General features: G+C 36.6%; 1 protein-coding gene across 1 annotated transcript; it reads right to left on the reverse strand.

Moving 5' to 3' along the window:
- Positions 1–964: 964 nt before the first annotated feature.
- Positions 965–15,948, reverse strand: pfkmb (phosphofructokinase, muscle b). Its single transcript, XM_038275261.1, has 22 exons — positions 15,704–15,948; positions 11,593–11,666; positions 11,203–11,280; positions 10,759–10,948; positions 10,500–10,665; positions 10,364–10,408; positions 7,282–7,390; positions 7,111–7,206; positions 6,942–7,034; positions 6,725–6,850; positions 5,957–6,021; positions 5,809–5,872; positions 5,572–5,718; positions 5,277–5,347; positions 5,051–5,138; positions 3,465–3,617; positions 3,194–3,358; positions 2,757–2,818; positions 2,554–2,665; positions 2,371–2,470; positions 2,124–2,229; positions 965–1,517 (listed from the first exon to the last, which is right to left on the reverse strand). Exons 1-22 carry the CDS (start codon positions 15,786–15,788, stop codon positions 1,376–1,378), a joined length of 2,337 nt encoding a protein of 778 aa, XP_038131189.1. The 5' UTR covers positions 15,789–15,948; the 3' UTR covers positions 965–1,375.
- Positions 15,949–20,348: the final 4,400 nt, after the last annotated feature.

A 20,348-nucleotide genomic window follows, 5' to 3' on the forward strand; every position in this document is an offset into this window, starting at 1 on the left:
AGGTAATTATTACAAAGGTCAGTCAGTTCCTACTCCTATTGTAATTGTGTTTTCAAATCTAGATAGTTTGGAATTTAAACAGAATAAAATGCTCATACACTCTTTGAGAAACCCAGAGAGGTCCATAGAAAACCAATATGAACTAAAAATAAAGAGTCCAGCAGGTATCTCTGGCTGATAAACTAGAATCAAAATAAATCATCTTTAACGTGGTTATGAAGCCATAGAAAATAATAAAATATCAAACACCGCAAAAAACATTTATATGTAATGTCATCTGTAGTGTGTACATTAAGTGTAGCTAATCCTAATCCAACCCTCAAACTTCATGAATTTCTGAATGAGTCCTTTGTTACAGATAAAATAAGCAGGTTGACATTTATTTTAAACAAACCAGGAATGCACATGCACTATCCTGGTAGATTATTTGTCTTATTTTAAACACTTAAAAAATGGAAGAATTGATTTAATGTTTCTCTAATTGAATTTATGCTACAACGTCAAACACTATGAAAAGTCTTAAACCATCCCTCCTATGATTATATTTTACTGTAGAGATTGTAATATCCTAATTGATATATCACATGAATGACATACATGAAATTCCAGCAATTTCTATGTAATATTTAGTAATACATAAAAATCACTGGATTATTGAAAAACGGATTTCAGAAAGCATTTATTCAAGGGTCGTTTCGGTGTTCCAACTCTACACTGGTCATGTTGCTCCAATAAGTGATAGAGACCTGGGTAATGTAGGGAACATCCAAACAATTTATTTTCTCAATCTGGGTGCAAAGGCTGCTGCAAACTGTGATGGTTTGGATATAAAAAATACCTGTAAAAATATGATTTTAGCAAAATGTGATAATCAGAACTTTCAAATGCATTTCAAAAACAAAGTGAGTCATCCAAACTGTAAAAGATTAAAGGTGTGTATAATGGAAAAAGCAAAAACAGAGACTTGGAGAATTCAAATTGGTTTTATTTTAACATTTATTTGCATTTAGACAAATGTGAAGGGAGACACACTTTTTATCCCTGAAACTTACTTTAGAAAATCCAAGGGACAAAAGAATTAAATCACCTATTATCATATATGGGAAAACTGTATGAATCTCATATTCACACGGAACCAAATCAGGAGCCAATGAAAAAGATTAAATACCTGAAATTCATACTGGCATTCGAACTATTTAGCAGCTGCATTTCACATTTAATTTATTTAACACTGAGTGTAAATTTTGTAAGGGGTTATGGTTAAACTAAGTCTTTATATTGATTGATTTATTATATTGTACAATCCACAGTTTACAAGGTGCTTTAAAAGGAGTTGAATAACCGACATCCTCTCCAGAGTGGTTGCATAGAAAAGCTACTGAGGAACTAAGCCTCTCTTCTTTATGACGTGTTCCATTGCAGTCCTCTCTGAGGTGTCCAAGTTGATCTTGTACTTGGCCAGGATTTTCAAGAGGGGCCTCAGCCTAAGCCACCACTGGGTCTTTGGAATACGGTGTCTGCAAAGGACAAGCATTGTTCAGTAGAGAAGTGCCAAATGCAAAACATGTAACACATTACAAATGGCAATAAGAGTGCCCTACAAAAGTATTCTTGAACTCTTTTGGATCTTTTTCCTTTTAAACTGCATGCTTTAATTATTATTTTTGTGCATTAATGTGGCAAAATAACATGCATGAAGAGGGAAGGGGGAAAAAAAACTGTAGTTCAACTTCAAAATTGTAACAAGACTTGAAATTTGTTGTTCATATGTGCTCTTTATCCCGTTTGACTGAGCTTAGGCTAATTTGCAAAGAACTGTGCACAAATGGTTGAGTTTTTGAACCAAGATTGTAGAGACCAACCCCAAAAGACTTGTTGATGTACCTAAACCAAAATGTTGCTCAAAAAAGTTATTGAAGAAATACGAATATTACAGATATAAACTTCAGGTTTATATTTCTAAGAGGTTTTGATTTTTTTAAATCTATTATCAATAATGCATCCATCCATAATCAATTAAACAGTGCTTTGCATTAGAATATTACACAGATTTCTGCTAAAACACATTAAGATTTGTGCAACACTAAAAAAAGGAAAATGCAAAGTGGAGTGAACAGTCTTACTCAATATCAGTCTCATCTTTGAGTTCTGCCAAAGGCTGGAACACCAATGCTCTTTTCTTCATTCCCAGCACACAGGCTGAGTCTTTTGAGTTGGCAAAGATGCGACCTAAAGGTTTAATTTAAAAACACCAAATCAACATTTCTGCTAAAAGGCAACAAAATGATCACACACTACTTTATCAAAATACTACAAAAGAACACCAGATGTCAGTCAAATATTGTATGATGTGAAGCACTTAGTTTTCACCATGTCTGTAGCATTCCTTCAGCTTGTCAGTCAACCAAAGGACAGACTTAACTCCCATCTTTGTGCCAAAGTTCCTATCAAAAGGACTGGGCGTTCCACCCTAATTAGAAAAAAAACAAAAACGTAATTTTTTAAAGTGGTTGCTCAGTTATGTGTGCAATAAACAATTAAGAAGTATCAAACCTGCTGCATGTGACCGAGCACATTCTTTCTGCAGTCAAACACGCCCTTCCCCTCCTCTGAATACAGGTTGAAGATGAAATCTGTGGTGTAGTTTGCATTGCATTTCTCATTTCTAAACCAAGAGCAGAATTATAGATTAAATGAAAACCAAATATTCAATAGGAAGGTAAGTAGGATTTTGCATCATTTTAATGTGAATAAACCTCAAAATAAGTCCTCTTTTCACTGTTGTCTTCATCTTTTCCACCAGATGATCCACGTTAATCTATAGACAAACCATTGATTAAACTGATTGAAATACATCTATCTATCTATCTATCTATCTATCTATCTATCTATCTATCTATCTATCTATCTATCTATCTATCTATCTATCTATCTATCTATCTATCTATCTATCTATCTATCTATCTATCTATCTATCTATCTATCTATCTATCTATCTATCTATCTATCTATCTATCTATCTATCTATCTATCTATCTATCTATCTATCTATCTATCTATCTATCTATCTATCTATCTATCTATCTATCTATCTATCTATCTATCTATCTATCTATCTATCTATCTATCTATCTATCTATCTATCTATCTATCTATCATCTATCAATTGTGGATGTTAGTTATTGGGGCAAACCTCCAGGTCATGAATATTAAATGGTTCTTCATAAATGTAGGCTGCATCTGCTCCAGATGCCAACCCAGCCATGGTTGCCAGGTAGCCACAGTATCCCCCCATGGTTTCCACAATAAACACTCTCCTCTTGGTGCCCGCAGCAGACTGCTTGATCCGGTCACAAGTCTGCAGAACACAAAAAGTTAACTGTAAAAAAGCAATTCAGTAAAAAGGCACAATGTTTTGGAAATTATGTTCATATAATCATGTCACTGCTAGGTTTGAAGTTTACCATGGTTATGGTGTTGAGGGCTGTGTCTGCGCCTATGCTGAAGTCCGATCCAGGAACGTTATTAGAGACAGTAGCTGGAACAACAACAAGGGGAATACACAGTTCCTCGTACTTCTCTCTAGCTTCTACCAACTCCAGACCTCCCAGGAATGCCTGTAAAGCAAAAAACCATATTTACAAGGATTACTTTTAGCATGTGCAATACAGGGCAGAAGTTTACACACTCCCTACTATACCCCCCGATACACTGTCATTTCACTTTAACCTGAGTCTTTTATCTAAAACCTTTACAGAACAAACTGGTCTTCTGCAGCCCAAAGGGGATGAAGATTAAATACACTCTCACTAGTATTTAGATACAAAACTTTCAACAAAAACAAATACTTTGTAGCCATTAACAATCTTCTTAAAAAATTATCGTCATGATACCTCACAACTTTTCTTATCACAAATAAACCTCATTTAATTAGTCCTAAGCAACGCAGTGCTGCAAAGGCCTATTGCTATTTGAAAGTTTATTATTATTGTTTCATTAAGAAGACAAGCCATTTTGAAGGTGTAAACACAGATGACCTAATCAGTAGCCTAACATTTTAAAATGTAAGGTTTTCAATAGAAGGACAGCATTAAAACAATATTTGGAATTAGCAACCGTTTAGGTGCCCCTAAAAACAGGAAGTCAATTATTGGCCTAATTACTTCACAGCACCCATTATAATCAATAAAACAATGAGCCCCAAGTGATGCTTTGACTAAGGATTTAGAAGTTTGGCACATAACTTCCCAGGACATACAAACCAAGCCCCATAGAGCCATAGTCCAGACCACACAGGTTGTCGACCATTTTGGATGAAAGCTGCCATTTATGTCTCTTTTACTATCATACCAGCAGCAAAGTCCTACAAGAGCTTTTAAGTTACTGACTTCAAAATGACTCTAGAATAGACTCGAGGCATTGGGGATAAAAAGTTATCAAAACATTTTGGGTGGATCAAATCATTTGTGTGTGGCCATTTCTCAAAATCCTCTTGCCATAAAACCTTATGTTGTAAACATTTCCCCACACAGGGTGGCAACTGTACAAGCCTTCCTGTGTGTCATCTCATACCACCACTCAACACATTATCGAGCTCATTTGCTGACATCACTTTAGCCCCAACCACTAAAAAAATAACATATTTCAGAGATCCTCCTTTTACACTCTCACTCACACTGGTGTCATGATGTGTTTGATGACACAGAACAAGGTGTTGTTTAATATCTGTGAACGGTGACTGTTCGCTGGACAATATGGTGAAGATTAACACATTTTTAGTTGCATGGTTGCCTCTATTTTACATGTGCATGTTCCAATATGAATGATCTTTGGCATTCTACAAACAGCTCATTTAAATGAATTTGGATTTTTACTGAACACAACCCCAGGGATTTTTCAACAGTTATATCTTTCTGATGCATTGTCAGATCTGCAATATATTTTATTTACAGTCTTTTTCCCTCAAAATGTCTGGCCGATTCTGAAGAGAAAGACAAATGACCATTACAGTGACATGCTTCAGAAACAATATGAGTGCAAAGCAGCTTACCTCAAAGCCCCCAATAATGACAAGACCATGGATGTTGAATTTTGTGATATTCAGACTGATCTCCTCCAGGAGATCTTTAGGCAGAGTCCTTCATAACAACAATAACAACATCACAGAAGATCGTTGTGGCCTTAGAAGTGCTTAAGTAAGGCAAACAATGTTTATTTAAGTATAACATTTAGGCTAGTGAAACCTAAATAATCACGTCTGCAGTGAACCAGCTTACCTCTTGGTGCCAAGCATGGAACCACCCTTTCCAGTCCATCCTGCCACTCCAGACCAACCTATTGGCTCAATCTGTGCTCACAGGCAGAACATTTTAACCATAATAAATATAGGCTTTGCACGGTCATGATAAAACAAGATTATGTCTCAATATTATATATAAAACAAAAATATATATACATATTTATATTTTATATATATGTACATATATACATATATATTTTTTGTAGGGTTAAATGCTAGACATTGTTAAAAACATAAAAATGTAGCATTTTGAGCTAAATTTTATACTTTACCATTCCATGTGCCAAGCCATCGAAGCCATCATGCACTGCCAGCATCTGGTGGCCCTGTAGGAGCCCAATCCTGACAGCTGAACGTACAGTAGCATTCATCCCCGCGCATGGAGCACCGATGTTCAGTAAGGCAATGTTGATATTGCTCTGAAATTATATGTATGTAGACATATATAGTTTCTGTGGGAGAATAATAATTTTGACAAAGTTTTCTGACCTACAAATGTATTTTCTAACCTTTGTTTCTGGAGGGTGCACATGGGCTAGCATTTTATAGGTGTTCCAGTTGTTTTCAAAGCTCCTGTTGTCAAATAAGCAAAAAATGAGCATTCATTTGAAACTAAACACATGAGGAGAGAAATGGAAATGGCAGAGCTGGACCTACTTTCCCCTGAGCTTGATAGCATCTTCATACCGCCCCTCATCCATGGCTGTAGTTACATCTTTAGTCTGGTTTGAAAAAAGAATGAATACATTTTGACAAAACAAAACATAGTTTTCCCACACACACACAAAAAAAAAACATTTATAAAGTTTCCAATACCTTTATTTAGTCACATTGCAATGTAAACTTCCTGGCATTTTCTTCAAGATTTTATGATCTAACAACACAAGTTACTGCTTGAATGTGAAGTAAAAAGAAAATAATACATGGTTTAACAACATAAGTTGTTTTATGCTAGTGGAGTGGGCTGTCAACTTTTTTCTTCACTTACTTTTAATGTTCATTATACATTGAGTTAATTTGGGCCTAAACCTAAACTAGACCATTGGAAAACATGGATTTGATGTGAACCATACAAACTATTGTGGTTCTGGCAAAATGTTTAAGATCACTTTCCTACTGGAAGTTAAAACTTTCAAGTGTTTTGCAGCCTTTGACATAAACTTTTCCAGCTTCATCATATATTTGAACCACAGTTCTGTTCCTTTCAAAAACTACCCCACCACTACAGTTCACCATAGATAATTAAGGGCAACACTTAAAGGAAAGAACAATGCACTTCTGGCTCACATTACCTAAAAGTATGTGGTTATAAAATGGCAAAAAGTTAAATGTACTGCCTTTGAATCAGAATCAGAATCAGAAAAGCCTTGTAGAACGCTGATTTCTATCCATTTAGTAATGTATTGCGTTACATATATTACTCACCACTTGTACACATTCCATGAGCGGCAGCCTAACGGCCATGTTACCAGACAAGCTGACCACACAGGCAGGAGTATCTGGTGTGGCTTCAAGCAGAGCCATCACAGACTCCACACCCATCCTGCTTGCCTGAGTTGTAAATATAGAAGAAGAGTGGCTTCAACATAATTGATCAGTGGTATTTAACATGAGTAGATCAACTAGTCTATTGTAGGTTTACCAGAATCCTGTCAAAAGCAGACGGGGTTCCTCCTCTCTGCACATGGCCCAGGATGGTGGTGCGGGTGTCAAAGCCTAGCTGCTTTGATACCAACTGGAAGGAAGCATGGATTATGAATAAGCTGCTTGACATGATTTGTGTCTACATCCTGGTTTGCTGGTGCACTGACCTGTTTTACTGTATCACAGGTGATTGGTTTTCCTTTACGATCTATTGCTCCTTCTGCAACAATGATGATATTCAAACGGGAACCCCGTCCTCTTTGCTAAATTGCAAAATAAAGATTTAGGACTGAAGCCAAATCAAGCATGAATTTCACAACACAGAGCAGGAAATTTACATCTGTCAGTCTTCTACAAAGATGTACTTCCCATCCATCTTCTGGAGGCAGCTCTGGGATGAATACCCAATCAGCACCACAGGCCAGAGCAGTCACCAGGGCAAGATACCTGCAAAACAATTAGGTGGTAATATACTGAGAAGTTACAATGTTGATTGACGTTGTGGTTAGTAGGTAATCATGTCTGCATATCTTCCTCTAAGTATTTTTCACAGTCTGGTTGATGAGCGTAAGTTCTCCAGATTCATTAGGGCAAAGACACTAAATCACCTGCCCTTTCACACAATTCTGTGTCAAAGTTTGCACAGTTTTTTTTTTTAAACACCAACCTTTTGTAGATCAGGGCCACATCATTTTGCATGTAGGTTAAAACAAGTCGTATTTTTGTGATAAATGATTTAATTGAGGAATCCGTCCCAAATTTTGCTTGTCTCCTGCAGTGCTTTAAATAAATTATAGCAGGGGCCGATTTAGGAAATTTGGGGCCCTAGGCAAACACAAGCAGGGAGCCCTCTGAATTGAGAAAACAAAACATAAAACAGACCCTTTATAGAGATACAGAAATATTAATTGAATAGAAATACATTATTTGTTCTATGTTTTATCCCTCTCCTCTTGTCTCTTTTCTTGTTGTTTTCCTTTATATGTTTTGTACTCAGCTGACTTTTCATGCTGTACATAATTAATGTGCACAAATAAGAAATAGTTGTTTTAACCATGTAAACAGAGTTTTGTGAAAGTTAAAATACACTATATTGCCAAAAGTATTTGCTCACCTGCCTTGACTCACATATGAGCTTAAGTGACATCCCGTTCCTAATCCATAGGGTTCAATATGACGTCGGTCCACCCTTTGCAGCTAGAACAGCTTCAACTCTTCTGGGAAGGCTGTCCACAAGGTTTAGGAGTGTGTTTATGGGAATTTTTGACCATTCTTCCAGAAGCGCATTTGTGAGGTCGCACACTGATGTTGGACGAGAAGGCCTGGCTCTCAGTCTCCGCTCTAATTCATCCCAAAGGTGTTCTATCGGGTTGAGGTCAGGACTCTGTGCAGGCCAGTCAAGTTCATCCACACCAGACTCTGTCATCCATGTCTTTATGGACCTTGCTTTGTGCACTGGTGCACAGTCATGTTGGAAGAGGAAGGGGCCAGCTCCAAACTGCTCCCACAAAGTTGGGAGCATGGAATTGTCCAAAATGTCTTGGTATGCTGAAGCATTCAGAGTTCCTTTCACTGGAACTAAGGGGCCAAGCCCAGCTCCTGAAAAACAACCTCACACCATAATCCCCCCTCCACCAAACTTTACACTTGGCACAATGCAGTCAGACAAGTACCGTTCTCCTGGCAACCGCCAAACCCAGACCCGTCCATCAGATTGCCAGATGGAGAAGCGCGATTCGTCACTCCAGAGAACGCGTCTCCACTGCTCTAGAGTCCAGTGGCGGCGTGCTTTACACCACCGCATCCGACGCTTTGCATTGCACTTGGTGATGTATGGCTTGGATGCAGCTGCTCGACCATGGAAACCCATTCCATGAAGCTCTCTGCGCACTGTTCTTGAGCTAATCTGAAGGCCACATGAAGTTTGGAGGTCTGTAGTGATTGACTCTGCAGAAAGTTGGCGACCTCTTCGCACTATGCGCGTCAGCATCCGCTGACCCCGCTCCGTCAGTTTACGTGGCCTACCACTTCGTGGCTGAGTTGCTGTCGTTCCCAAACACTTCCATTTTCTTATAATACAGCTGACAGTTGACTGTGGAATATTTAGGAGCGAGGAAATTTCACGACTGGATTTGTTGCACAGGTGGCATCCTATCACAGTTCCACGCTGGAATTCACTGAGCTCCTGAGAGCGACCCATTCTTTCACAAATGTTTGTAAAAACAGTCTGCATGCCTAGGTGCTTGAATTTATACACCTGTGGCCATGGAAGTGATTGGAACACCTGATTCCAATAATTTGGATGGGTGAGCAAATACTTTTGGCAATATAGTGTACATACAGGTAGGATTTTTCACGCCTTCCGCTTAGCAATGGATTTCTTCTACACACTCTTCTAGAGAAGTCTAATTTTGGGATTGCACTTATATACTGTAAGGTGTCCTATCAACAAATTGTCCTACTTGAGGGGTTTGGATCTTTTCAACCCCTCCAGAGTTATTATTCTTGGTTGCTGCTTATGTGAACATGTTTCTCTCCCATTAGTTTATGTGGACAACCAAAGCTATGTTTGCTATATTTTTTTCATTTTGCAAGGATGGACGAAACAGCACTGCTGGATTTCCCTTTTTGCATTAATAAATTATTTTTTAGATGAATTAATTTTGAATTGAGGAGTTCATGGCTTTATTATTATTATTATTATTATTTTAGTTTAGATGTCTCTATATATCAGGGGTCAATAAAAAAAAAAAACGGTGCAAAGGGGCCCTCAAGGACCACATTAATTTGAAGCAGCCTCAATGATCTGTAATTGTTTTACTTGATATGTTGTTGTTTTTTTTGTACCTGCCATTTAATAATAATAATAAATAATACATTTAATTTATCCTGCACTTTTCACCAAAATTGGATGCCCTAAGCAACTTCTGAAAACAGAACTACTTACCAGTGGTCTGATTTCGAAATATTATTTTATTCTGTTGCTCTTCCTCTTCAATAATTCATAGAGCATTTCATCATATTAATCATGTAGAGCATTTAAGGATATAGAGACTTCAAAATTAAAATATCTAAAAGAAAATTAGAAATTGAGAAAAGAATCAACAAACATATGTTTACTATCTATTTTAGGTGAAGGCTGACCCCTCCAGTTCATAGGTCAATATTGGTAGCGCTTCTTCTGACTTAGTGACCATGAGGTAGTCCTAAAAAGGTTGGTGACCCCTGCGTATCCCTGACCTTTCTGCTTTGTTCCCTGGTCTTAATAATGCTGTTATTCTCTAGCAAACCTTTTTGACCTTCACAGAACAGCTTCACGCACAAACATGTGTTTGTCCATCATATAAAGTATGGCTATGCAGTTGACAAATTGACATTTTACTCCAGTGTTCCTGAAACAAAGAGGATAGCTATACTTACCCACAGTGCCTTCCCATTACCTCCAAGATGAAGGTCCTCTGGTGACTGTACACAAAACATAAACATGTGCCGTCAAAGAATTCAATTTAATCACCTGCTGTTTGTGTGTTTAAATGATTTAAGCCGACATGCATACCTCTGTGCTGTGGTTGTAATGGCATCTACTATTTCAATAATGCGATGCAGGGCACTGTCAGTGCCAATGGTCATATCAGTTCCACAGAAGTCATTGTCAATGGAGCCCACCATGCCAACAATATTGAGGTGGGAAGAGTTCTTTGCTTCAGCTGTTGTGATTTTTCCTGAGATCAGATTAAAAAACATCACATTTTATTTGCATCTTCACAAGATGCTGATGTCACACATTTTTACAACTCTTTGAGGTTAAAGCTCACCTGCTTTAACCAGATCTACCAGCAGGTCTTTCCACTCTGTCCTGAACTGGTTGGCACCTGTGAGACTGCCGTCACCTCCAATAACACACAAGTTGGTGATGCCCAGCTTGACCAAGTTACAGGCCGCCTTGGTGCGACCCTCCTTGGTACGGAAGTCCTGACAGCGGGCACTACCAATCACAGTTCCACCCTGATGTCAGACAGGAAGAAAGGGTTTCAGTCTCAGATGAGAATGACAAGAAGGCACGGAAACAGCTTGGGTGGTAGAATTTGAAACCTGCACGGTCATGTCCCTGAAGTGTTGCTTTCTAATGAACCTTGGCATTTAACTGACTATTTGACCTTCAAAGCTGAACCATGGAGAGTTAAAGCTAAACTGTTAGTATATGTCAGAGACTATATATAGTACACATATTAACATTGCCTGTAAGTGTTTGTTCTTACCAATTGCAGCATCATTGACACACTTTCCCAGGTAGCCGGGCGGATATTGTCTCCCCCGTCAACCAGACCCTGGTAACCCTATCCGGATACAAAACACATCATCATTCAGCAGAGAATTACCTCCTTAAAAGTAGGCTTTTCCTCAGATTTATAGTAGAGGCATGCTTTCATTAAAACAGGTGCTTTAGTCAAACTTATATGAAAGATTTAGACATTGAAGTGATGCCCATGATTAAAAACTATTTCAGACTATTTCCTATTGGTTGTCAGTGTTTTCATAATATTGCACTAAATTGTCTGATTATTTAGATGACTGATTATATCAATTTCAAATTGTTCAGGCCATGGTATTTCTTGTAAGTGACAGAAAAAAAGAAAAGTAGTACACACCTCATGAACAAAGTACACCTTGGCTCCAGTGTACAGACCTACCCGGACAGTTGCTCTCACGGCTGCATTCATTCCTGCATGAACAGAGTGTGTATTATGATTTGAAGGGGTGGATTTAGGAAATTTGGGGCCCTAGGCAAAAACAGGCAGGGGGCCCTCTGAATTGAGAAGACAAAACATAAAACAGACCCATTGTACAGATGCAGAAATTTTAATAGAATAGGCATACATTATTTGTTCTATGTTTTGTCCCTCTCTTCTTTTCCCTTGTTTTACTCTCTATGTTTTGTACTCAGCTGACTTTTCATGCTGTCACAAAAGGAATAAACATTTTTTTCCAAGCACTGAGCTCACTTAGCCAATTGCTCCTTCCTGTGTTTCCAAAAAGGCAGCGGTAAAAGTAAATAACCCAGTCTTTCTTTTCACTGTAGACAAGCCATAATCTGCATATCTGTTCTCCATTTTTCATTTGTATGAAATAATAGCTGCATGAATCATGACAGCAGACAAGATAGAGGAGAGCAGGAGGCGGGGTTATGAATCTACTTGCTCTGGAGTGTAGAGTTCGGTGCTTTTATATGTTGTCACCAAAGTCTCCAGTAGCAGAAAAAAGTCACTAGATTTGGCACTAGGCACTTTTTTGAAATAAAAGTACTAGTGCTGTCAAAATTATCGCGTTATTATCGCGTTAACGCGAGGCCATTTTAACGGCGATAATTTTTTTAACGTGAGATTAACGCTATGTGGTTTTATGGTAAAATTTTCCAAGTACATCCAGCTGCAGCCTGCGGGGAGGCGGGGCTATTTTCCCCCAGTGTATGCATTTCTCATAGGCTTCAAGAGCGGAGCTCCTCAAGGAAAAAAGACGCTCATACACTGGGTGACGCTAGTGCCTTTTCTTTAAGCCCCACCACCAACAAACAAGTTGAGTGTCTGGTAACTAGTAGCAACCTGAAATACGCTGAGAAAACAGATTACTGAGGTGAAATGGAATCTGCTACGGCACTCTTGCTGTCACAGGTCGGTATCGTGTGTGTGTGTGGGTGGGTGTGTCTGTGTGTGGGTGGGTGGGTGCTTGTGTGTGTGTTCTCATTTTTGTTAAGAGTCTGAAAAGTAACTTTCATAGACTACCTCCATCTAGTGATGTCGGTCTATTGATTTTGATGTATTGATTGAAAATTGTTCATTATTATCTTGGTTAATTAACATCTAATGTTAACTGTACTACATTTTATAGCAGTAGGGTAAAATGCTTGTCTTTGTTCAAAAGACTGTATTAACTGTAAAGACTGTCTTTTACATCAGCCTGTTTTCAGGGCCTTTTTTTTGGCTACATATTTGTTATTTTTTGCTACATGCCTCCCCATCTTCTTGCCATATGTTTCTATGGCATAAATCAGTATCTGTGACCTGTTTTCATTTAAAAAAAAGAACATTGGCACAAACCTAGCCTGTATGTATTTTTTGTATGTCATCGAGAGTATTTAAATGATTTTCAATCAGAAAAAAAATTTGCGATTAAAATGCGATTAATCGCGAGTTAACTCAGGCATTGATGCGATTAATCGCGATTAAAAAATTTTAATCGATTGACAGCACTAAAAAGTACTAGAGGGGTCTGAAAAGTTGCTAAATATAGGGACAAAAGCGCTAAGTTCGCAATACTGCATCACTTGTTTTCAAATGGTTTGCTTTGGACTGTTCGGACCTTTTTCCACATGCGTAGCAAATGGACTGATCCAGTGTGGTGGACACTGAAGAGACACAATTAATATTATAAGCGTTCTGATGGCATTTTAGCGAAATTATTATTTTTTTTTATCGAAAACATGATAAAAATGCACAAATAAAGTATAGTTGTATCAACCATACATATAAACAGTTTTATGGGCAACTGCCTAGTATAACCTAATGGTAAATCCCCCCCTGATGATTTGTACTACTCTCTAACAGATCTCTCATTCTTTTGTTAGTCTAAGGTAAACAATTAAAATTATTTTGGTTAAATTCAGTGTGTGTAGTGCTTTGTAAAAGGATTAAACTCATTTGGGGTATGACTACCAGTTCTAACTTTCTGAAAGTTTTGCACATTCTTTGTACAACCCTACTAAAGTTTTGTCACCTTGGAGGAAAAGTACCTGTGGTTTTTAATTTCCAAGACTTAAAATGGCCCATTTTGAAGCCATGGTTGTGTGATTGTTATCCTTATATAGGGTGAACATATTCCCCCATCTTAAGTGTTTAGAAGCTTATCTGGTTCCTATCAAGTTTTTTTTTTATTTTCTGTTCTGCTTTTTTCTGTTCAAGCTTCCCTGTCTTATTTGAAGAAAGTCTCCCACAGCATAATGATGCAACTACTGTGTTTGTCGATATTGAAAAAATGTTCAGGGTGATATGCTGTACTGGATTCTGAATACATTGTGTTTTGGATATAGGCCAAAAACTTCAATATTTGTCTTTCCTGACCAGGGCACCTAGGTGTATGGAAAATTGCAATTATTTCCTTCAAGCACTGAACTGATTATTCACAATTTTTGAAAGGCAACACATTTATGGAGTGCACAATCATTAGTTATCCTGTCACCAGATTCTTCAGCACCTCTTCCAGAGGTTCTATGTACCACTTAGTTGCTCTCTGATTAATGCTCTTCCTGATGACCTTATAATTTTAGCCGCAGTTTGGTTTATTTTGCTGCTGGTTCATGTTGTTTAACAACAGGTCTCATTTTCAAATGATGAGTGGAGCAGAAAAGAGATGTTTAAATGCTTCAATATTGCTTTATAGTCTAAACATACTTCAAATTTCTCCAATAATGACCACTCCATGATTGTTTTTTAGTGGGTTAGGATGATCAAAATATAAATTGCTGTATGTCCTATTTTTCTTCTGCGTCCAAATCATGCACTACATTGTGTTGACACCTCCCAACAAAACACATAAAGGTTTGAAAGATTTTTTAGAGCTTTGAATGTTTCTGTAGCATCAATTTAGATTCCTCATTTTAAAATGTGTGCAAGTAATAAAATGTTCCATGATAAAGTAAAAAAAAACAAAAAAAACATGTTCATTTATGTTCATCTTTAAATCATCATTTTTGTCATTCTCTGTCCTGTAAGCTTCCAAGCTAAGGTTTGAGTTCTCTGGACCTGAGAGTTGTGTTGCACTTGCATGAAATAATTTTAGAATGCTATTTTTAGCTCCTATAAAATGTTTCTGAATACAAAACACAAGATAAAAGCAACAAGTGTCACAAGGCGGTTAGTAACACAACAAGGTGGTGTGAGCCTAAACACAGTTGTCTGAGTGGGGGTTACTTAAAGGACAAGCTCTAGATAGATTAACTTTAAGGGTGCATCTCCTCTTACAGTCAAAGGAGAAGGGGTATAGGAAGGAAGAGCAGATCTGTCTCACAAATGTACACACAGGAACGAAAGGTCGTGCCTCTAAAATTAGCAGTAATGTTTTTTACTTTCCTAGAAAGAAAGAAAATATTTTTCAAGGAAAAATCTGTATTTAAAGAAAAAATGCCATGAAAAAGAGGAGAGGTAAAGGATGTCTGTTCAGATTTTGCATCTTTTATCTCACCGTATTTTTGATTAAGTTCATGTAGTTAACCTAAGATGGAAATCTCAACCTCTCACATGCTCACACATAAGCTGTGAGGGGTCACTGGCAAACCTTTCAAAGGTCATATTGAACATATTCCTCATCAAGTTAAAGGTCAGAAGTCTGCTCTTCACTGTCGTTCTTGCAAATCTTGTCTTTCTTTTACAGTACTTAGCTCTTTGACAGCTGAGAGAAATCGCAAGGGTAATCTATAATAAAAGAGGACCACCTGAACATGGTTATATATTAATTTTTTTGAAGTTCAGTTTATTTTATATATATGTTATTGCTTATTGATATAGAAGCATAAAAGATAAACCAAGATATGACTGACAGATTGAAAATAGTCATATATCGGTAAATGAACTTTAGCTTGGTTGACCACAAGTAATGACATTAGAAGCTCAGCCAAGATCCATTTTCTTACATAACTTAAAATGGGTCAAATGCTCCGGTATCCTGTTTTCCACTCATTTTACCACATTCTGGAAAACCCTCACTTACCCTGGGCATCACCACCAGAAGTCAGCACAGCAATCGCCCGTCCCTCTCCCATCTTAGTGGGGTCGATTTGAACCGTTTGTGCCATGATCCTGGTCCTGGTCTTAGTTCTGGTCCTGGCGTTGGAGCTGGCTGACAGAAAAAGACCCTAACAGTAAATTTCTCTGCAGCCCTGCTGTTCTCTGAAGAGCCCAAGGTGCCTCTGCAGTAACCAGGTCTGCCTGGTATGGAAAGTGAGCACAGTTGCAAAAGTGCCCAGCTTAACTACTCGATTGGCAGACATGTAGGCACACATAGTTGTGACGCATTTAGACACAAACACACATACAGTACAGTACACACTGAGTAAAAGTATTAATCACCTCCACCCTTTCGTATTAAAGTACGAGAGATTTTCTTTTTATTTGAAAAGTTTGTTAACATTAATGGGTACATTTTTACCTCTGAAAAGTTTCAACCTTAAAAATGTTTTTTATAGTACGGTAATGGACGAATTGCATAGATTATTTTTTTTATTTATTTATTTTTTTTTACTATTTCTGGTAAGTTTACTCATTTAGCATTTTGTGCTTTTGCAGATAAATTATTTTACCATTTTGGTATTTAAAAGGATGGCTGTCACAGAACGTCTTGTTCTGACAGTGTGTTGGCTCATACCTGCCCTGTTCAAGTTTTGTATCCTCTCCTATGACATTCAGCTTTCTATATTCTTCTCATGGTCTACTGGAAGGAAACATGATTATAAGACTTTACTACTAATAATAATTTGATCAATAATATTTTTGGTTCACCTCATAAGTTGTACTATTCTGCTCCTTAAGAGTCAAATGGCTAAAATTGCCAGTTAATTAATGTACTACTGTCATATGTACTCCTAATGTAAGATGTATTTGATATTTATTTATGTATTAAATCATTTCATTCTTCTCTACTTTAGAAATATCTTACTGTATTTCATTAACTCATATAATTATCTAATGTCACTCAGCTCCCTTTTTAAAAGTAGCAGACTTGATTGGCAGAAGGTTATTCTTTGATTTAGAAAATTATACATTTTTTATTTTATTTTTTTATTTATTTATCTATTTTTTCTGTAAAGCACATTGGTCAGTTGTGGTTAATTTTAAATATAAAGTATTAATGTATCTGAGGGTTTGATTGTGGTTAGAAACTGCTCTATAAATGAGCAGACAGACAAAACTAAAGTCATATCATTTTCATATCATATTCATATCTTATTATTATTACAGTTGGTTAATTCCTCCATTCTCATTAGATGCCTTTTTTTTTAGAATCTATGGGTCAACAGTTTATTCTTTAAATAGCCTTGAATATATTGCAGTTTCAAACCCTTTTTCTAAAAATTTCAATAATCAGCAAATGGATTTTAAACATATATTTGTCAAAGAGCTTGATTGCAACGGACATTTAAAATTCATAGATCCCAGACACAGATAATGTGTGAGTGGCATCTGATTCAACAAGAAGCTATAGTACGAAAAAGGTCGTGATACTCATTTCTCTATTTAGAAACTGCTTAAAATCCACAGTTGCACATACTTTTATGGTTATTCAGTTCATGTTTTAGTGTGTTGTATTCAGTAGCAAATCTAAGGCATGACCTTCATAATTGTGTGGACAGGCCGTGCACACTTTTTTTTGTGTGTGTGTGCCCCCATGATTATGTAGATCATCTTCTACTGACCAAAACGTGCAAATGTATGTGTGTATTTTATCTTTACAGCTTTATTTTTATTAGTAATATTTTTAAAAAATAAGCCATTGCACTTTTATCTGTAGTCATATTGAGAAAATATCACGATTTTCCTGTATTAGATGTCAGATCTGCAGAGCTGCAAGTTGCTCTTTCTGTGAGAAAACACTGGCCCCACTCTGCCACTCTGTTCAACTACAAACTTCCCGTATTAAGCTCCACCCATTAACCAATCAATTCTGACCTGCTTTCATAGACCTGGTGAAGAAAAGCATCCTGGTACCGCCATGTTTAACTACAGACTAGGGTTAGGATGTAGTTGTTCCAAAAAATAGGGTTCGTTTGGTTTCTTTGTTAGCCTGTATTACCTGAAACTTGTCTATGTCAGATATCGGGTATTACAGGCTAACAAAGAAACCAAACGACCCCCATTCCGAACAGGGCAATTAACCAAAATCAATTAGCACGTTTTCTAAGCCAACAACAAAGCTTTGTTTTTGGTCCACTCTATAAAGCCTCAAACTGAACGCTATTTCTGACATTTTTAATTTGAAAATTTCCTGCGTGGGAAGCGAAACGTCTTTAAACTTGGAAACAAAGTCCAGTGCATTTCTTTTTTTTTTTACTTTTTTGGAATGACTATGATCTGGAATCTACACTAGCATATCTATGAGTTATTATTTTAAATGTCAAAAAAAAATCACTTTTCATCTTATCTCATGAGAACACCTTCATCCACATGTTTGTTACATGCCCTACATGGTCTATGATTAATACTGCTTGACAATAAATTTGATTGAACAGGACAGAGAGGATGTTACATTGAAGAGTCCCTCACACAAAGTTTGTAATTTTTATATGTTTTTATTATTTGCTGGTTTTCACTCTAAATGTTCATATTTTAACCAGAACATTTTTTAATTGTGGGGTGATACATCATTAAAATAATTGGCCTACCACAGTGTTATAGGTCCTTAGTTTTTTTTTTTTTTTTTGAATGGCCTAGTCAAAGTGCAAAAAACTAAGAACCTCTTGTAAGTGGAAAGCTCTGGACATTCTCTATGTGGGGTGACTGTACCTGAGGTATTTTCTGGTCCATGGAGCAAATTGTTGTACAGCAGAGAGAGCAGCAACATAAAATACACATATATAATATACATAAAGTTGCATACATATAAAAGCCTGCATGTATAAAGGAAACAGCTGCTTTGGATGAAGGAAAAGCATAAAATCACTCAAATACAATAATGTATAAAAGCTCCATCTCTATTTGTGCAAAGCTTGTTCAGACATCCACTAAAAGAGCTATAGCTACATACTCACAAGTTCACAAATATTGACTCAATGAAAGCTGGATACAAACACTTGATTCCTCTGAGTTATATTAATAAAACATTTATAAAAATGTTTCTTATTCTCTTGTTTCACATGTGCTAGCTTTGTTTTGGTATATGGCATCAAATGTTATAAAAATGTCAAGCAGAGTGAATACTAGTGCAGGCCATTGTTTTATTTGCAGTCAGAAAGCCCAGACGGCAGTAGATGTCTGTGTCTCGCCTCTTTTAGGCACCTGACCCATCCTGACTGAAATAGACTGTGGCTATCTATAAAACTAAGAGTTGGTCCTCCTCTTCCCCACCACCATCACTATAAAACTGCACAGTCATTCCTGTAACTGAGCATGGTAACATTTACCACATTTGGCTATTTATTATGTCATACCCCAAAATTCCTAATGTATAAAGCATTTTAATAAAAGTAAAACATTTCTTAAATTATTCAGGTAGAAGAAAAAAAAAGATTTTTATTTATTTTATCGATATTTTAAGATAAAGGCATAAAACACATTCATACCAATGACTTACCATGAAATTTATTTCTGAACCATTGCCACAGACCCAACAGCATTGCAAAACAGAGTATTCCCAGGATTGCAGGAGCATCGAGGTGCCTCATCCTCTCAGTGGCTTTCTTGCAGAAAAATTATTGTGGATCTGATCTGTATTAATAGCTTCTATATCACTTCTTCATTGTGGAGTAACAACCCTCATCAGTAAAGCATGCTCAGCATGCAAAAAGAGCCCTTCAGGGTCTGTCACCATCTGCGGGGCTCCGTTTTTTAAACATCAAGTTAAAAAGACAGACAATTTTTTTTTTTTTTTACATTTTAATGAAATTTATGCAGAATGAGACAACATTATACTATGTCTGTTAATACTAATACTGCTAAGGCACAACATTGGTAGGATTTAAAAAAAAACCAAACAAACAAAATTAAACTTAGACAAACAGACATACAACACTTGAACACTTTCTACTATGAATAACTATATATATATATATATATATATATATATATATATATATATATATATATATATATATATATATATATATATATATATATATATATATATATATATATATATATATATATATATATATATATATATATATATATATATTCTGTTTCATCTTCCAGGCTTAAATACTGAATCAGAGCTTATGAGTTTGTGGTTCTCTCCTAGATGAGGCCACAAAAAAAGCTGCTACTGCCATTAATGTTTTGCTTTTCTTTCACACATAAAGTACGCTTGACTTACTAAGTGAGGGTTTTGTGTGTCTGCGCTGTCTTCTGAATCTTCAGTTTGGTTTTGGGATATGACCGCTCACTATGGATGTGGTTAAAGGATTCTTCCTCTCAAAAGTTAGTTTTTCTTTCCAATGCTGGTACATGCAACCTCTATATGAGGTATTGCTAGAAATTCAGTGACAGAATATCATTGATTTTGTAGCAATCTGAGAAATCTGTATTATAGAAGTAACATTGCAAACACCGCAAGATGACCTTTTTTAGCGGTGAATAGCATAAATATATTATAATATGTCGATATAAAGAAGTGGCATATTATGACAATTAGTTTTCATTTATTT

Source organism: Cyprinodon tularosa, unplaced genomic scaffold, assembly GCF_016077235.1.
Source record: "Cyprinodon tularosa strain WSP-4 unplaced genomic scaffold, ASM1607723v1 ctg95, whole genome shotgun sequence".
Lineage (NCBI taxonomy): Eukaryota > Metazoa > Chordata > Actinopteri > Cyprinodontiformes > Cyprinodontidae > Cyprinodon > Cyprinodon tularosa.

What these genes read in the sequence shown, in the direction of transcription:
- pfkmb (XM_038275261.1), bottom strand. Translation starts at nt 15,788, where the DNA reads ATGGCACAAACGGTTCAAATCGACCCCACTAAGATGGGAGAGGGACGG. An exon ending in GCTATCAAGCTCAGGGGAAA is followed by an intron (nt 5,873 to 5,956) that starts GTAGGTCCAGCT and finishes ATTTGACAACAG; the next exon opens with GAGCTTTGAAAACAACTGGA. An exon ending in TCCATGCTTGGCACCAAGAG is followed by an intron (nt 5,139 to 5,276) that starts GTAAGCTGGTTC and finishes GTTGTTATGAAG; the next exon opens with GACTCTGCCTAAAGATCTCC.